The 13,275-nt window shown below is 51.1% G+C and overlaps 1 protein-coding gene across 1 annotated transcript; it reads left to right on the top strand.

The window, feature by feature from the left end:
- Positions 1–9,510: 9,510 nt before the first annotated feature.
- On the top strand, positions 9,511–12,939 carry LOC142823077 (uncharacterized). Its single transcript, XM_075913365.1, has 3 exons — positions 9,511–9,578; positions 10,032–10,467; positions 11,611–12,939. The coding sequence occupies exons 1-3, from the start codon at positions 9,511–9,513 to the stop codon at positions 11,752–11,754; spliced, it is 648 nt and encodes a 215-aa protein (XP_075769480.1). The 3' UTR covers positions 11,755–12,939.
- The last annotated feature ends 336 nt before the right edge of the window (positions 12,940–13,275 follow it).

Here is a 13,275-nt window from a genome sequence, read left to right as displayed (position 1 = left end):
TCAGCTAGTGACTGTCGGTGGCTGGCTGGACTCTGGCTCCAAGGGGAGCATCTCCTCCCTCTCCTGGCTGGGCATAGCGAGAGGAGAGAGGAAGGGCTTGGGGGCTCCCAGCCCGAACCCAGCTGCAGCCAATACACCTGGACCTGTGGGTGCCTGGATATGCCACTTCCCTCACCCCCTGGATCCAATCCTGCTGTAGCTGGGATCTTCCATGGCCCGGTCACCACTTCCCAGCCCAAGCCCCCAGGCCCAGACCTACCCGGGCAGACCCCTCTACCTGGCTTGAACCCAGCCATGGTCGGTCTTCTCACACCTGTGGTGTGTCCCTTCCCCTGGCCCAACCTAGCCTGGGACCGGCCCTGCTGTGGCTGGGGAGGGAGGCCTGTCCTGGGGCCCAGCAGCAGGGGAACCCCCAGACACTGACCCAGCCCTTGTGGCTGCCGACTCTACCTGAGAGCGGGGCCCAAAGGGGACACCTGTTGCATAAATTGCTAGTTTTGTCCCCTGGGAGCTAGTTCAATTTGCTTCAAGAAGAGAGTCACACTTCCAGGCTGGGTCCAACTCTATTTTATTGTTTGCAAACAAGTTCGGCCGAGGAGCTCAGTGCTCAAAGCAAGGTCGAACTTGAGCATCGCCTGAGCTGAAACTTGTATAGATTTCACATTCCTTCTGGTCAGCGTGTCGCAACGTGATTGGTGACTGCAAGTTTACTCAGTTCCCTGGCAGAAAGTTTAGCAGCATCTAAGACATGCGCAATCAGCTAAATGATACGTGCTGTTTCGAGCTTAAGCAATGGAGGGGAAGAAGCACACTTAGTTTTTACTACACCCTGGCCCGTGTGCCCCCTCCAGCCGGCCACAACCCTTCCCGTGTGCTCCCCCGCAACTCTCCCTTTCCCCGCCCGTGGCCCCCCCTCCCGCGGCCAGCCACCCCCGCCTGTGTTCTCTCCCCTGCAACGCCCCTGCCTGTGAACCCCCCCTTGCCTGGCTGTCCCCCCCACCTGTGTGCCCCCGCCCCCAACCTCCACCCTCTCTTCTCCTCCCCCGGGCCTATTTCCTGGGCCTATTTTGATTGCCAGTCTGCCCCTGGCCACTAATCCCCACCCAGGGACAGATGGTGCCTGACGGGAAGAGTCTCAGATCGGGGGCAGTAAATCTCTTCGCTCTGTCACTGGCCGGTGGGATGAACCTCAGGAGCGAAGGCCGAGACCTCAGGGCTGCTCCCCACTCACAGCCGGGCGCCCCTGGAGGCAGGAGAGTCCCTGAGTCACTGCCCAGCTGGGGCAGATTCTGTCCCTGACGCCATCGACCCCCCAGGGCCGAGCTCTGCCCCTCATGCTCTGATTCTTCCCCCCCCCCCCAGCCAACGTGACTCTGGATCCAGACATGGTGCATCCCCAGCTCATCCTGTCGGAGGATGGGAAACGTGTGAGATGGGCAGACACATGGCAGCCAGTGGCTGACACCCCGGAGAGATTTGACACTTGTCTGGGCTGTGCGGTGGTGGCAGGATCAATTCCAGGCTCTCACTGACCCTCGCTGTGGGGGTGTCCAGAGAGTCTGAGAGCAGGAAGGGATGGATCAGCCTGAGCCCCCAGACCCTCTCACTGACCCTCGCACCCCCCTGCCCCTGAAACCCCCCCAGCAGGATCCGGGTTTGTCTGGACTGTGACTGGGGACAGGTGACATTTATCGATGCTGCTACCGAGGTTCTGATCTTCACTTTCCCGCCGGGCTCCCTCCCTGGGGAGAGAATCTGACCCTTGATCTGGGTATTGGGGGACTCCGAGCTCCGACTGTCTCCCTGACACCAGCCTCTGGCCTCGCACCCCCAGTGTCTGTGACCCTGGAGGACTCCCCTGTACCCAGCCCTTGGCTCCTCCTCTCTATTACCCTGAAACCTCCTCCCTCCCCTCACAGATCCGGACAAGGGAGGTGGAAGGAACCTACTTCAGCCCCAGGGAGCAGACAGGCCCTCAGGGGCAGAGGTGGGGGCTGGGCAGGGACAGAACTAACAGCGGGGCTGGGGACAGGCAGAGGTGAGGGCTGGGTAGGTGTCTCCCCAACAGGCACCAGGGGGAGAGACTGGGACGCCAGCCACCACGCCCCCCGGCACAGCAGGGGTTGTGGCCATGTTTGGTGCAGCGGTGTCATGGCGCAGCCTCCAGCTGCCAGTGCAGAGCAGCCAACAGGTGTCACTAGAGGGCGCTGTGCTCCGGTTGATCAGGCCATGTCACACAAGGCATTTGGTTCAGCATTCCCAGAGCAACAGAGTCTTCCTCAGTATCTCAGACATCCCTGTAATGAGTTTTACTGCACTCAGTTCAGGAGCAGTTTGAAAAGCTCTCTATGTATGTGGATGGAACCCCAAGGAGATGACCTGGATTCCTGGGGCTCTGTCTGCTGGCAGCTCAGGGACAGGCGCAGGGAGTTTGCCTTGGCTCCCCCTCCCTACCAGGGACAGAGTCTGCCCAGCAACCCATAGGGAGTGAGATGCCCCTCCCAGGGAGTTCAGGAGGGGAAGGAGGAGCCATTGGTTGGAGAGTCTGGAGCCAGCCAGGGAAGGGGAAGCTGCCTGTGTGGGAGCTAGTGAACCCCAGGTCTGCATGCAGGGTTCCCCCTGAGAACTAGCCTCTAGGGACGGGAAGGCAGGATCCCTCAGCTGGGTGTTATGTCTCCACTGTTGATTCCCAGTTTGTGGAGTTTGCTGGGAGGCTTCCCCAGCGAGGCAGAGCTGGCTCTCCAGCTCCCTGGGTGAGACCAGTCACCATGGTCAGCTCTGCCCGGTCTGCTGGTTCGGGGCTGCTGCCTGCTGTGTGTGTCTGAATGCTGGGCTAGGAGATTATAGTTTGAATTTTGGTGCAGTTGTGTGGCCTGCACCTTGAGCCTTGTACCCCTTTGTGGTGAGGGGAAATTCCAGGATTGAAGCAGCCTAATTCCTGCCTGAGGAGGATCCCTGCCAGAAGAGAGCAGCCCCTCTGCAGTGACCGAGTCATCTCTGAACCTGAGGCTCATCCATGGAGTGTGCGAGTGCAGCATCTTTTAGTTAGTAAGTCAGGGAATTTGTTTGGGGATTTTATTACCTGCTGCATATTAAACCTGTGGAGGGATTTACCACCTTCTCCCGCTTGTGAGTCCTTTGGGCTGTACTGGACCCAGTCAGCCCCACTGCTAAACCACTGCAGAGAAGAATTTTGTGGTCAAAAGTCATCAAGGACCCCAACAAAGTGCACGTACCAACGGGACACTGACCTTACAGTTGTTGGGCACTGGTGAACTGAAAAATAGTGTTTTACCCTGTTCTATTTGTCTCCTGTTTAATATAACTGTGTTTATTATAGTGTATGTGTTTGTGTTATTTTCTGGGAGTCTCCAACTACCTGGCAAGTATGTGGGGATTCCCCTGGGTTAGAATTTTTCTCCCAAACTGCCCTGGTGACCCTGCCAGGAAGGAGTGAGGGGGGTGGAGGCACCGCCAAATAAATCCATCGGAAAAAATAAAGTTGAGTGGGTGGCGGGATCCAGAAGAACCCAGACCTCTCCATCAAAACCTGTAAGCAGATTGGCCTTAAAGAAGGTAACCAGATGGAGAGGGGCGCTACATGTATATTTAGTACTAAGCAATTAAAACAACATTAAAAGGCATCACAAGCATTAAAAGGCATTAAAAGTAATATTTGAACGGAATAACAATCTACATCTACTCCTTAACCCAATTTAGCAGCTTAATTCTTAATTCAATTTAACACACACACACACTCACCCTCTGGGGCTGGCCAGACCCCAGGGAATGTTGGTTAATTTGGTTGAGGTGGAAGTCCTATGTGCACATCACCCCAATATGCCAAATCGATGGACTCCGACTCCTGGGGGGAAATGGTGCGGTACATATCCCCTCGGCAGGGGCCAGGCCAGTGGGATGCATCCACTGGCTGCTCACAGTTCAGGTGGGGTGATGTCCGTTAGTGACACCCCCTTCTTCTTCCTGGTGTGTCCACGACCGATCCAGAAATATCCAGTTTTTGCACCACTTGCCACACCACTAGTGAGAAACAATGGTCTGTCCTTGGTTAGACTCTTCTCTTGTTACTTTTCTTATCTGGCAATGTTGGAAACGCTGCCTCAGCCACATACACAGAGTTCTTTTATTTCCCACGGTCCTTCTTCTTAAAGTTGTAAACACGTCCATAATCCTCAAGGGGTTTTGTCCAGAACAAACAAGTCCATAATTCTCTGGGGCGCTTGCCTGGACCTCAGCATGTCCTCTCTTCAGCTCACTTAGGGTGTGTCTAGACTACATGCCTCTGTCGTGAGAGGCATGTAGATTAGACACATAGGCAAAGGCAAATGAAGCCGCAATTTAAATGATCGCGGCTTCATTTACATTTACACGGCTGCCACGCTGAGCTGACAAATAGCTGATCAGCTGTTTGTTGGCTCGCGTGCTAGTCTGGACGCTCCTCTGCCGACATCAAAGCCCTTTGTCGGCAGCCCCGTTATACCTCGTGGAATGAGGTTTACCGGGGTTGCCGACAAACGGCTTTGATGTCGACAGGCGGAACGTCCAGACTAGCGCGCGAGCCGACAAACAGCTGATCAGCTGTTTGTTGGCTCAGCGCGGCAGCCATGTAAATGTAAATGAAGCCACGATCATTTAAATCGCGGCTTCATTTGCCTTTGCCAAAACAACAAATCTACATGGCTCCGTCGATGGAGCCATGTAATCTAGACGTACTCTTACTGTTGATTCACTCAGGCACTCGTGCTAACCATTCACACTACCCATGATTCATGACACAGGTGACAGAGGAAGGCTGGTTCAGTGGTTAGAGAACTGAGCTGGGTTCAGCTCCCTGCTCTGGCCTGGTTCCTGGGACACTCAGGGTATGTCACTGGGCTGGGATTCCCAACCCAACTCCCCTTAAGGTCAGTCAGTGTCAGGCACCTACACAGCTCTGTGAATCCCATAGTCGCTTCGTGCTTCAGTTCCCCCACCTGTAGCACGGGGCTAATAGCCCTGCCCTGCCTCACAGGCAGGTGAGAGGGTCAATACAGCGATGCCCAGGAGGTGATCACTATGGTAGTGGGGGCCAAGGCAGCACCCTGAGCCTGGTCTGTACCAGGAAGTGTTGCTGGGGCAGTGGAAACCCCCCAGTATGGACACAGCTCTAGCCCTGTGTAAGTGATTCTCCTTCCCTGGCACCACTGATGATGTCCGAGTGAAATAATCCCATTGGCACTGGACAAAGCAGCCGCAGCATTTACCTGGCACCCACCACCTGACACGGACAGAGATGAAAACTGGCTGAGGAGTTGGGGGGGACAGTAGATCACTGCTCCTGCACCTGAAGCATCACAGCCCATTAAACAGCTTCTCAGCTACTAAACACATCGCCCCAGTGTCTGAACTTGGCTTTCCTGGGGCAGGCAGGAGGAGACCCAGCTGGGAAAAAAAACGGCCTTTTTTCAACATGAAATTCTTCCCAGAACCAGCTTTGAATTTCAGCTATTCTAGGTGTTGTTGGAATCACCTTCTGCCTCCTGAGGCCTGTGACTGGAACAGGAGCATTTACTTCTCACATTGGCCCCCTGCACACTGTGTGGCCATTTGTCGTCTTTTTCTCATGCATCCTGTGAACTTTGTCATTTGCTTTTCAGCCCCAGCTCCCAGAGTCAAGGGATTCAATGAGCCTCTCAGTTTCGTTATCAGTTCTCTCCAACCTTTTTACACCGAAGATCCCTTCTTCTATGTCAGCGCAAGACAAGATCTACCCCAAACACCCACCACCTTCCCCAAACACCCATCCCTTCCCTGAGGCCCCATCCTCTCCATTCCCCTCCTCTCCATCACTTGGTGTCCCCGGCCCTTACGCACTCTCCCTGGGTTGAGACAGGAGGTGCGGGCTCTGAGGTGGGAATGGGGGATTTGGGTGTGGGAAGGGATGAGAGATGTAAACTCTGGGAGGGAATTCAGGTGCAGCAGGAGCTTGAAAACGGACAGATGTCTCAGGAAGGGGGGTGTGACATACTGGACTGTCCTGGGCACAGTTGAAGTTGTCCACTCAGGGTGAATTGTTCAACTTTGGGGCTCCTTACAGACTCCAGACTGGAGACCTTCCCAAATAGGCTATAAACAAGTCCCACAGATTGCTTCAGCTGCTTGCCTGAAGCCTCACGAGCAAAACCCCTCCAACACCCCAGCAATATCCGTGCCCCAGATGGCACTGGGCCTCATATTCAGGTGAGGGGTCTTAGAACCCAATTTCACCTACGCCAAACAAGTTCTGTCCGGTTCCAAGAAACCAGCCACAGATCCCTGGTCAATTTACCTTCTGGACCTTACCCACAAATCACACTGAGCCAATCCTTTAGCAACTAACATCTAAAGATTTATTGCTACCAGAAAGAAAAGCATGAGAGTAAGGGTGCTAAAGTAACATACGCTACATGCATTGCATCTCCCAGCTCTCGATGCAGGCACTAGCAGAGAAGTTATAGCTGCTGGCTTGGAAGTCCTTGTTGTACATCCTAGGTTAAAACGGGTCCTCAGTTCTTTCCAGCTCTTCGATCCCTGCACTGCTGCCTCTGGGATGAAGTGCTGAGCTGATTACCAAGATGGAGTCAGCTACATGGCATCTTTATACATCCTTCCTGGTCTCTTCTTGGCTGCAGCAGGTCACCTGGCCAGTGGCCTATCACTGTGTTCCCTGCTGGTAGCCCTTAGGTGTCGGTCACCATTCCCGAGCCGTGTCCTTGGCCCTTTGAGTGCTATTGTCCCACAGGGCCTCACTAATCAGCATGTCCATAGGCCAGGCTCTGCCCACAGCTCAACCACATTCAGAGAGACTTCCAGTCTCCATACAGATTACAGATTCCTAACTACACACACAGACATTATACAGATATGTGAAGAGCAGATACAGAATCAGAAGAAAGCAAGCTTTTGTTTGCCCCCTCATATGGCCCCCTTTGTACCACTTTTGGGGCGAACACCCCCCCATGGGTGCAGCAGTGACCCGGCTGTTCCCCTCACAATCCAATAACGTGACACTTCTGAGGTGCGACTGTGCAGCCGGCTGACTTCCTAGGAGGAACAGGCATTGAGCGGGGGGAGCACAGGTAATGGCTCAAACATCCCGAGGGGTGGCCAGAGTCAGGACACTTGTCCTGCAGCATGGGGGGAGGGGGCAGCCGTGACATCACACAGGCCTTTGGCAGGCCCTCCCCATATTAGGCAAAGATGGTGGGGAGGTGGTGTCCTCACTGAGAGATGGTGACATCAGTCAGGCACTAGAGGGGGCAATGCCGGGATGACCTCGCAGACCCCTGTGGCATTTGCTAAGGCAAGTCTCTGTCTCGCAATGTCTCTCTGAGGGTTCCTGCACGTGAGCGCCTGGAGGAACCTCTGTCAAGCTTCCTCCTCCTTCTCCTGATTTCCCTACAGCCCAGACATCCCTGCGGAGAAGGTAAGAGCCTCCAAGGGGGTGGGAACTGCTCAGTCTGATCCACCTGGTCCCGGCTGGATTCTAGGCACGGAACACTGGGTGAAAGGGTCGGAATTTTATTCCCCACCTGGGGCTTTGTCCCTTAGAACCACTGGGGCCGTGGGGGTTTCTCCTGTTTGGTTTCTCTTTCCCTCCGTCCCGCCCGCATTTCTCTTCTTTTCTTGCCTCTTTTGTCCTCTTCTGCTCCCCACCCCACATCAAGAGCTGGTCTCCCGGGAGTCAAACCAAAATGGAGGGGCAGAAATAGTGCTCTGACAGGGATCGCCCCCATGATGTGGCCATGCATTGGGCTCTTTGCTGAGAATGTTCCACCGCCCTCCCTCAGTCTCTCCGATTGGCAGGACAGGGGCATTGATGGGGAGGAGTCTCAGGTCCTTGTCCTTGTGCAAGTCTAAGCCAGTACGTCAGACCCAAGGAGATGTTTCGCTAAGGTTGGTGGTTCTCTGTGTTCACTGTCTTGGGGCCAGACCCACTTCCTCAGATCATATTCTGGAAGACAATTGGCATTACCATATACACCAAAGGAATAGAATGAAAAAAGTGAACACATTATTAACCTGACAAATTAGATTAAGTACAGAAGGTGGGGTGAGGGAGAGGTAGGGAGGGAATAGCTGTTTATGAGTTAATGAATGGCTAATCAGGGGGTGATAAGTGGGGAAGCTATCATTGTAATGGGCAAGGGAATTAGCATCTTTGTATCTTTGGAACATCGCTTATTTTGAGTGCAGGGAGCTGTGTAAATACTCCCGAAGGTGCTGCAGGACAAAGTTACTGACTAACAAGGCTGCCCCTCTGAAACTAGTTCTGTGACATCCTTTGGAAGTGCTTCCCAGTCTGCTGTTGCTGTCAATGATGTGCTAAATGGGAGGGAGGGAGATGCTCTCTTATAACCTCAGCCCCTGATTGCCCCTCCCCTTTTCCTGCCAGGGCAGAGCGCGGCAAGGGCCCGGCCCCTCCCTCTTCTTTGCACAGGTGCAGACATGACAGTTCTCTGGAGACTTCCAGCAGGCTCCTGATTTCTGTGCGTCACCCCCCTCCCTTCCTGCCAGCTGCACTACAGGGGTAGAACCAGGCAATGGGGAGCATCTCTGAGTCATGAACTCTAGCTGCTCCTTATCGAGTGAGGCTGTGTCTAGGCTGCAAGTTTTTGCAGCAGAGAGTATGCTTTGTGATGTCATTAGCATATTTTGTACTGATGCTTTTTGCATAAGGGGTTTTTGTGCAAAAAAGAACAGCGTCGCCACTTCTGTTTTTTGCCAAAAAGCTGTTTTGCACAAGATCCGGAGAGGCATAAAGATCTTGTGCAAAAAGGAGGTTTTGAGCAAAACAGAAACAACTACACTGCTTCTTTATGTGCAAAAACCCCCTTGCGCAAAAAACATCAGTCCCTCATTAGCATACTCTCTGCTGCAAAAACCTCTCAGTGTAGAGAAGCCCGAGAGAAGTAAAAGCAGCAACAGAAGAAGAACAGAAGCAGCAGCAGAAGACTCAAAAGAGGAAGAAACAGAAGAAGTAACAGCAACAGAAGATACAGCAGAAAGAGGAACAACAGAAAAAGAAGCTGCAGTAGCACAAACAAAAGAAGAAGAAGCATGAAAAAAGCAGGGCAGAAGAAGTAGCAGAAAAAGAATAGTAGAAGAAACAGGAGGTAATAGCAGATGAAGAAGAAAAATTAAAAGAAGCAGCAGTGGCACAAGAAGAAAAGTAGCAGCAGCAGGAGAAAAAGCAGAAGAAGGAGGAACAGTAAAAGCATCAGTAGCAGAAGAATCAGTAGCAGATTAAAAGGAAGCAGAAACAGGAAAGAAACAGCCACAGAATCAGCAGCAGCAGAAGAAGAGACAGCAGCAGATTGAAGCAGAAGTGGCAGCAGCAGCAGCAATAGTAGAAGAAGCAACAGAAAAGGATGGAGCAGCAGAAGCAGATGAAGCATCAGGAGAAATATCAGAAGAAGAAGTGGCAGAAATAGAAAAGTAGCAGCAGCAGAAAAGCAGCAGCAGTAGTAGATGCAGCGGAAGAAGAAACAGCAGAACAAACAGAAGAAGCAGCCTGAAAAGAAGTGGGGCAGGGAAAGGTGCAGGAACAGAAGCTGATGACGCAGCAGCAGCAGCAGAAACAGTAGGAGAAGTAGCAGAAGAAAAGAGGCAGGAGGAGAAGAAAAAATAGTAGCAGAAACAGAAGCACAGGAGAAGAGCAGAAGAAAGAGGCGGTAGCAGCCACAGCAGTAGAAGAAACTCAGCAGAAGCAGCTGTGGCAGAAGAAGAAAACTAGCAACAGAATAAGTAGGACCAACAAAGGAAGCAGGCGCAAAAGTAGCAGCAGAAGTATCAACAAAAGAAACAGCAGGGCTGTGTCTACATTGGCATCCTTTTCCGGAAAAGGGATGCTAATGAGACAAGTCGGAATTGCAAATGCCGCGGGGGATTTAAATATCCCCCAGGGCATTTGCATGAACATGGCGGCCGCTTTTTTCTGGCTCGGGGTTTTGTCGGAGAAAAGCACCAGTCTAGACTTACGAAGGAGAAAGAACAGAAGAAGGAGAAACAGAAAAACAAGTAGAAGCAGGAGAAGGAGCAGCAGTAGCAGGAGAAGCAGAAACAGCAGCAGCGGCGGAAGAAGAAGTAGCATCAGAAGCAGATGAAGTAGCAGCAGCAGCAGCAGCAGCATCAGCAGATGAAAAGAGAAATCAAAAGCAGCAGAAGCCATCAACAGAAGAAGAAAGCAAAGAAGAAAAAGCAAGTAGTAGCAACAGCAGAAGAAACAGCAGCAGCAGCAGCAGGAGAAGTAGCAGCGGAAGAAGAAACAGCAGCACAAACAGAAGAAGAAGCCCGAAAACAAGTATGGGCAGGGAAAGGTGCAGCAACAGAAACTGGCGAAACAGCAGCCAGAACTACTGGGAGAAGGAGCAGAAGCTAAAAGGCAGGAAGAGAAGAAGAAATAGCAGCAGAAGCAGGGACAGCACTGCCCTGCATTAAACAGCACTGCATATTTTACTTTCGAAAGAGGCTATTTTGAAATTTGGTGCATCTGCACAGCACCAAATTTTGTAATAACGTGCTCTTTCGAGCCGTCCCTTATTCCTCGTACAACGAGGTTTACAGGACTGGTGAAAGAGCGCGTCCGCTATTTTCAAACTTTTTCCGAAATAGCAGATGCGTTCCTTGGATGTGGCGTTGCTATTTCGGGATCCTTCCAGGACCCCGATACAGCAATGCAGTCAAGACATAGCCCTCAAGGAGCAGAAGAAGTAGCTGCAAGAGAAGAAAGAGCAGCAGCTAAAGAAGCATCAGCAGAAAAAGAAGAAACAACCACAGCCACAGAGGAAGCAACAGGAGAAGAAGGAGCAGCGGCAGAAACAAAAGAGGAAGAAGAAGCATGAAAAGAAAGGGACAGAAGAAGAAGCAGCCACAGAAGCAGATGAAGCAGATTGAAGCATCAGAAGAAGACAAGGGCGAAGCAGCAGCGGAAGAGGCAGCAGCAGAATAAGTAGCCCCAACAGTGGTAGCAGGAGAAAAGAAGAAGAAGAAAAGCAGCAGCAGCACCAGCAGCAGCAGGAAAAACAGCAGCAGAAGTAGAAGCAACAGCCGAGTAAGTAGGATCAACAGAGAAAGCAGGAGCAAAAGCAGCAGTAGAAGAATCAGCAAAAGAAATAACAGAAGAAAGAGCGAAAGCAGCAGCAGTAGCACAAACGAAGAAAAAGCAGCGGCCACAGAAAAAGCAGAACCAGAAGACCCAGCAGAAGAAGCAGTGGCAGAAATAGAAAAGTAGCAGCAGCAGAAAAAGGAACAGTATCAGCAGTAGAAGAAGCAGCGGAAGAAGCAGCAGCAGCACAAAGAAAAGAAGAAAAAGCAGAAAACAAGTAGGAGCAGAAGAAGCAGCTGCAACAGAAGAAGATGAAGCAGCAGCTAAAGTAGCATGAGCATCAGAAGAAGAGCAGCAGCAGAAGAACCAGAAAAAGAAGTAGCAGCAGCAGAATATAAGCAGCAAGAGTAGAAAAAGAAGGAGTAGCAGCAACCTCACAAGAAGCAGATGCAGAAGAAGTAGCAGCTACAGAAGCAGCAGCAGCCATAGATGCTGCAGCTGAAGAAGCAGCCGAATAAAAATAGGAAGTGAAACGCTGCAAATTGAGAAGAATTGAAGAAAGAGGCCATAGCAGCAACAGCAGCAGCAGCAGCAGCAGCAGCAGCAGAAGAAGAAGAAACACCAACAGAACCAGGAGCAGCAGCAGAAGAAAAGTCGGAGCAGAATAAGTAGCAGTAACAAAGGAAGCAGGAGCAAAAGCAGCAGAAGAAGAAAGAACAGAAGAAACAGCAGAAGCAGCAGCAGATTGAAGCTGCAGAAGAAGCAGAAAAGCAAGCAGGCGGAGGAGAAGGAGCAGCAACAGAAGAAAAGAAACAGCAGAAGAACAAGCATAAGAATGAGAAGCAGAAGAAGCAGCAGAAGAAGTAGCAGCAGCAGATGAAAAGAGCACTGGTAGCACCAGAAGAAGCATCATCAAAAGAAGAAACCAAGAAGGAAGACACAGAAGAAGTAGAAGCATCAGCAGAAAACTGTAATCGCAAAGGAAGGAGCAACAGAAGAAGAAAGGAAGCATCAAGAGCAGCAGAAACAACAGAGGAGAAGAAGAAGTGGAAGAAAAGAGGCAGGAGCAGAAGAACTAGAAGAAACCTCAGCTGAAGCAGAAGCAGCAGACGCAGAAGAAGCCACAGCATCAGATCACAAGAACAAGCAACAACAGAAGAAACATCAGAAGAAGAAGCAGAATCAAAGAGACAGGAACAGCAGTAGAAGAAACAGCAGAGGTCCAGGTTGGATATTAGGAAACACTATTTCACTAGGAGGGTGGTGAAGCACTGGAATGGGTTACCTAGGGAATGGGTTACCTAGGGAAGTAGTGGAGTCTCCATCCCTAGAGGTGTTTTAAGTCTCAGCTTGACAAAGCCCTGGCCGGGTTGATTTAGTTGGAATTGGTCCTGCCTAGAGCAGGGGGCTGGACTTGATGACCTTCTGAGGTTTCTTCCAGTTCTATGGCTCTATGATTCTGTAATTCTAGGAGGAGAAGCAGCGGAAACCAAAGAAACAGCAGCAGTATAACAATAATAAGCCACAGCAGAAAAGAGCAGAGGAAACAGGAAGTAGCAGCAGCAGAAAAAGAAGCAGCAGAAGAAATGGCAGTAGCAGAAGGAGCAGCAGACTTTAGCAGCAGAAATAACAGACTAAGGAGAAACAGAAAAAAAAGGGGGAGCAACAAACTTTAACAGCAGGAAAAAAAGACTAAGGAGAAACAGAAAAACAAGTAGAAGCAGGAGAAGGAGCAGCAGTAGCAGAAGAAGCAGATACAGCAGGTGCGGCGGAAGAAGAAGTAGCATTAGAAGCAGATGGAGTAGCAGCAGCAGATGAAAAGAGAAATCAACAGCAGTAGAAGCCATCAACAGAAGAAGAAAGCAAAGAAGAAAAAGCAAGTAGTAGCAACAGCAGAAGAAACAGCAGCAGCAGGAGGAGAAGAAACTGCAGCAGAAGCCGCTGTAGCAGAAATAAAAGGAGGAGCAACAGGAGAAGAAGCTGAAACAGCAGAAAGCAGCAAAAGTAGAAGCAGCAGCACACACTAAAAATTAGAAACGGAAAAATAAGTACGGAGAGTAGAAGCAGCTGCAAGAGAAGCAGATGAAGCAGCAGCAGCAGAAGGTGAAGAAAATAAAATAGCAGCAGCAAAAGCAGAAGTAGCAGAAGAAAAAACAGCAGCTGAAGAAGCATCAGCAGAAGGAAAGTAG

This window comes from Pelodiscus sinensis, chromosome 32, assembly GCF_049634645.1.
Source record: "Pelodiscus sinensis isolate JC-2024 chromosome 32, ASM4963464v1, whole genome shotgun sequence".
NCBI classification, from domain to species: Eukaryota; Metazoa; Chordata; order Testudines; family Trionychidae; genus Pelodiscus; species Pelodiscus sinensis.
Note: the sequence above shows the minus strand (reverse complement) of the source record. Positions and strands in the feature narration are given on the sequence as shown.

Excerpts from the sequence above, each read along its gene's own strand:
- LOC142823077 (XM_075913365.1), top strand. The coding sequence starts at position 9,511 with ATGCAGCGGAAGAAGAAACAGCAGAACAAACAGAAGAAGCAGCCTGAA. Across the intron at positions 9,579-10,031 it reads AAGAAGTGGGGCAGGGAAAG|AACAGAAGAAGGAGAAACAG; the intron begins GTGCAGGAACAG and ends CGAAGGAGAAAG. Across the intron at positions 10,468-11,610 it reads GCAGAAGCAGGGACAGCACT|GAAGTGAAACGCTGCAAATT; the intron begins GCCCTGCATTAA and ends GAATAAAAATAG.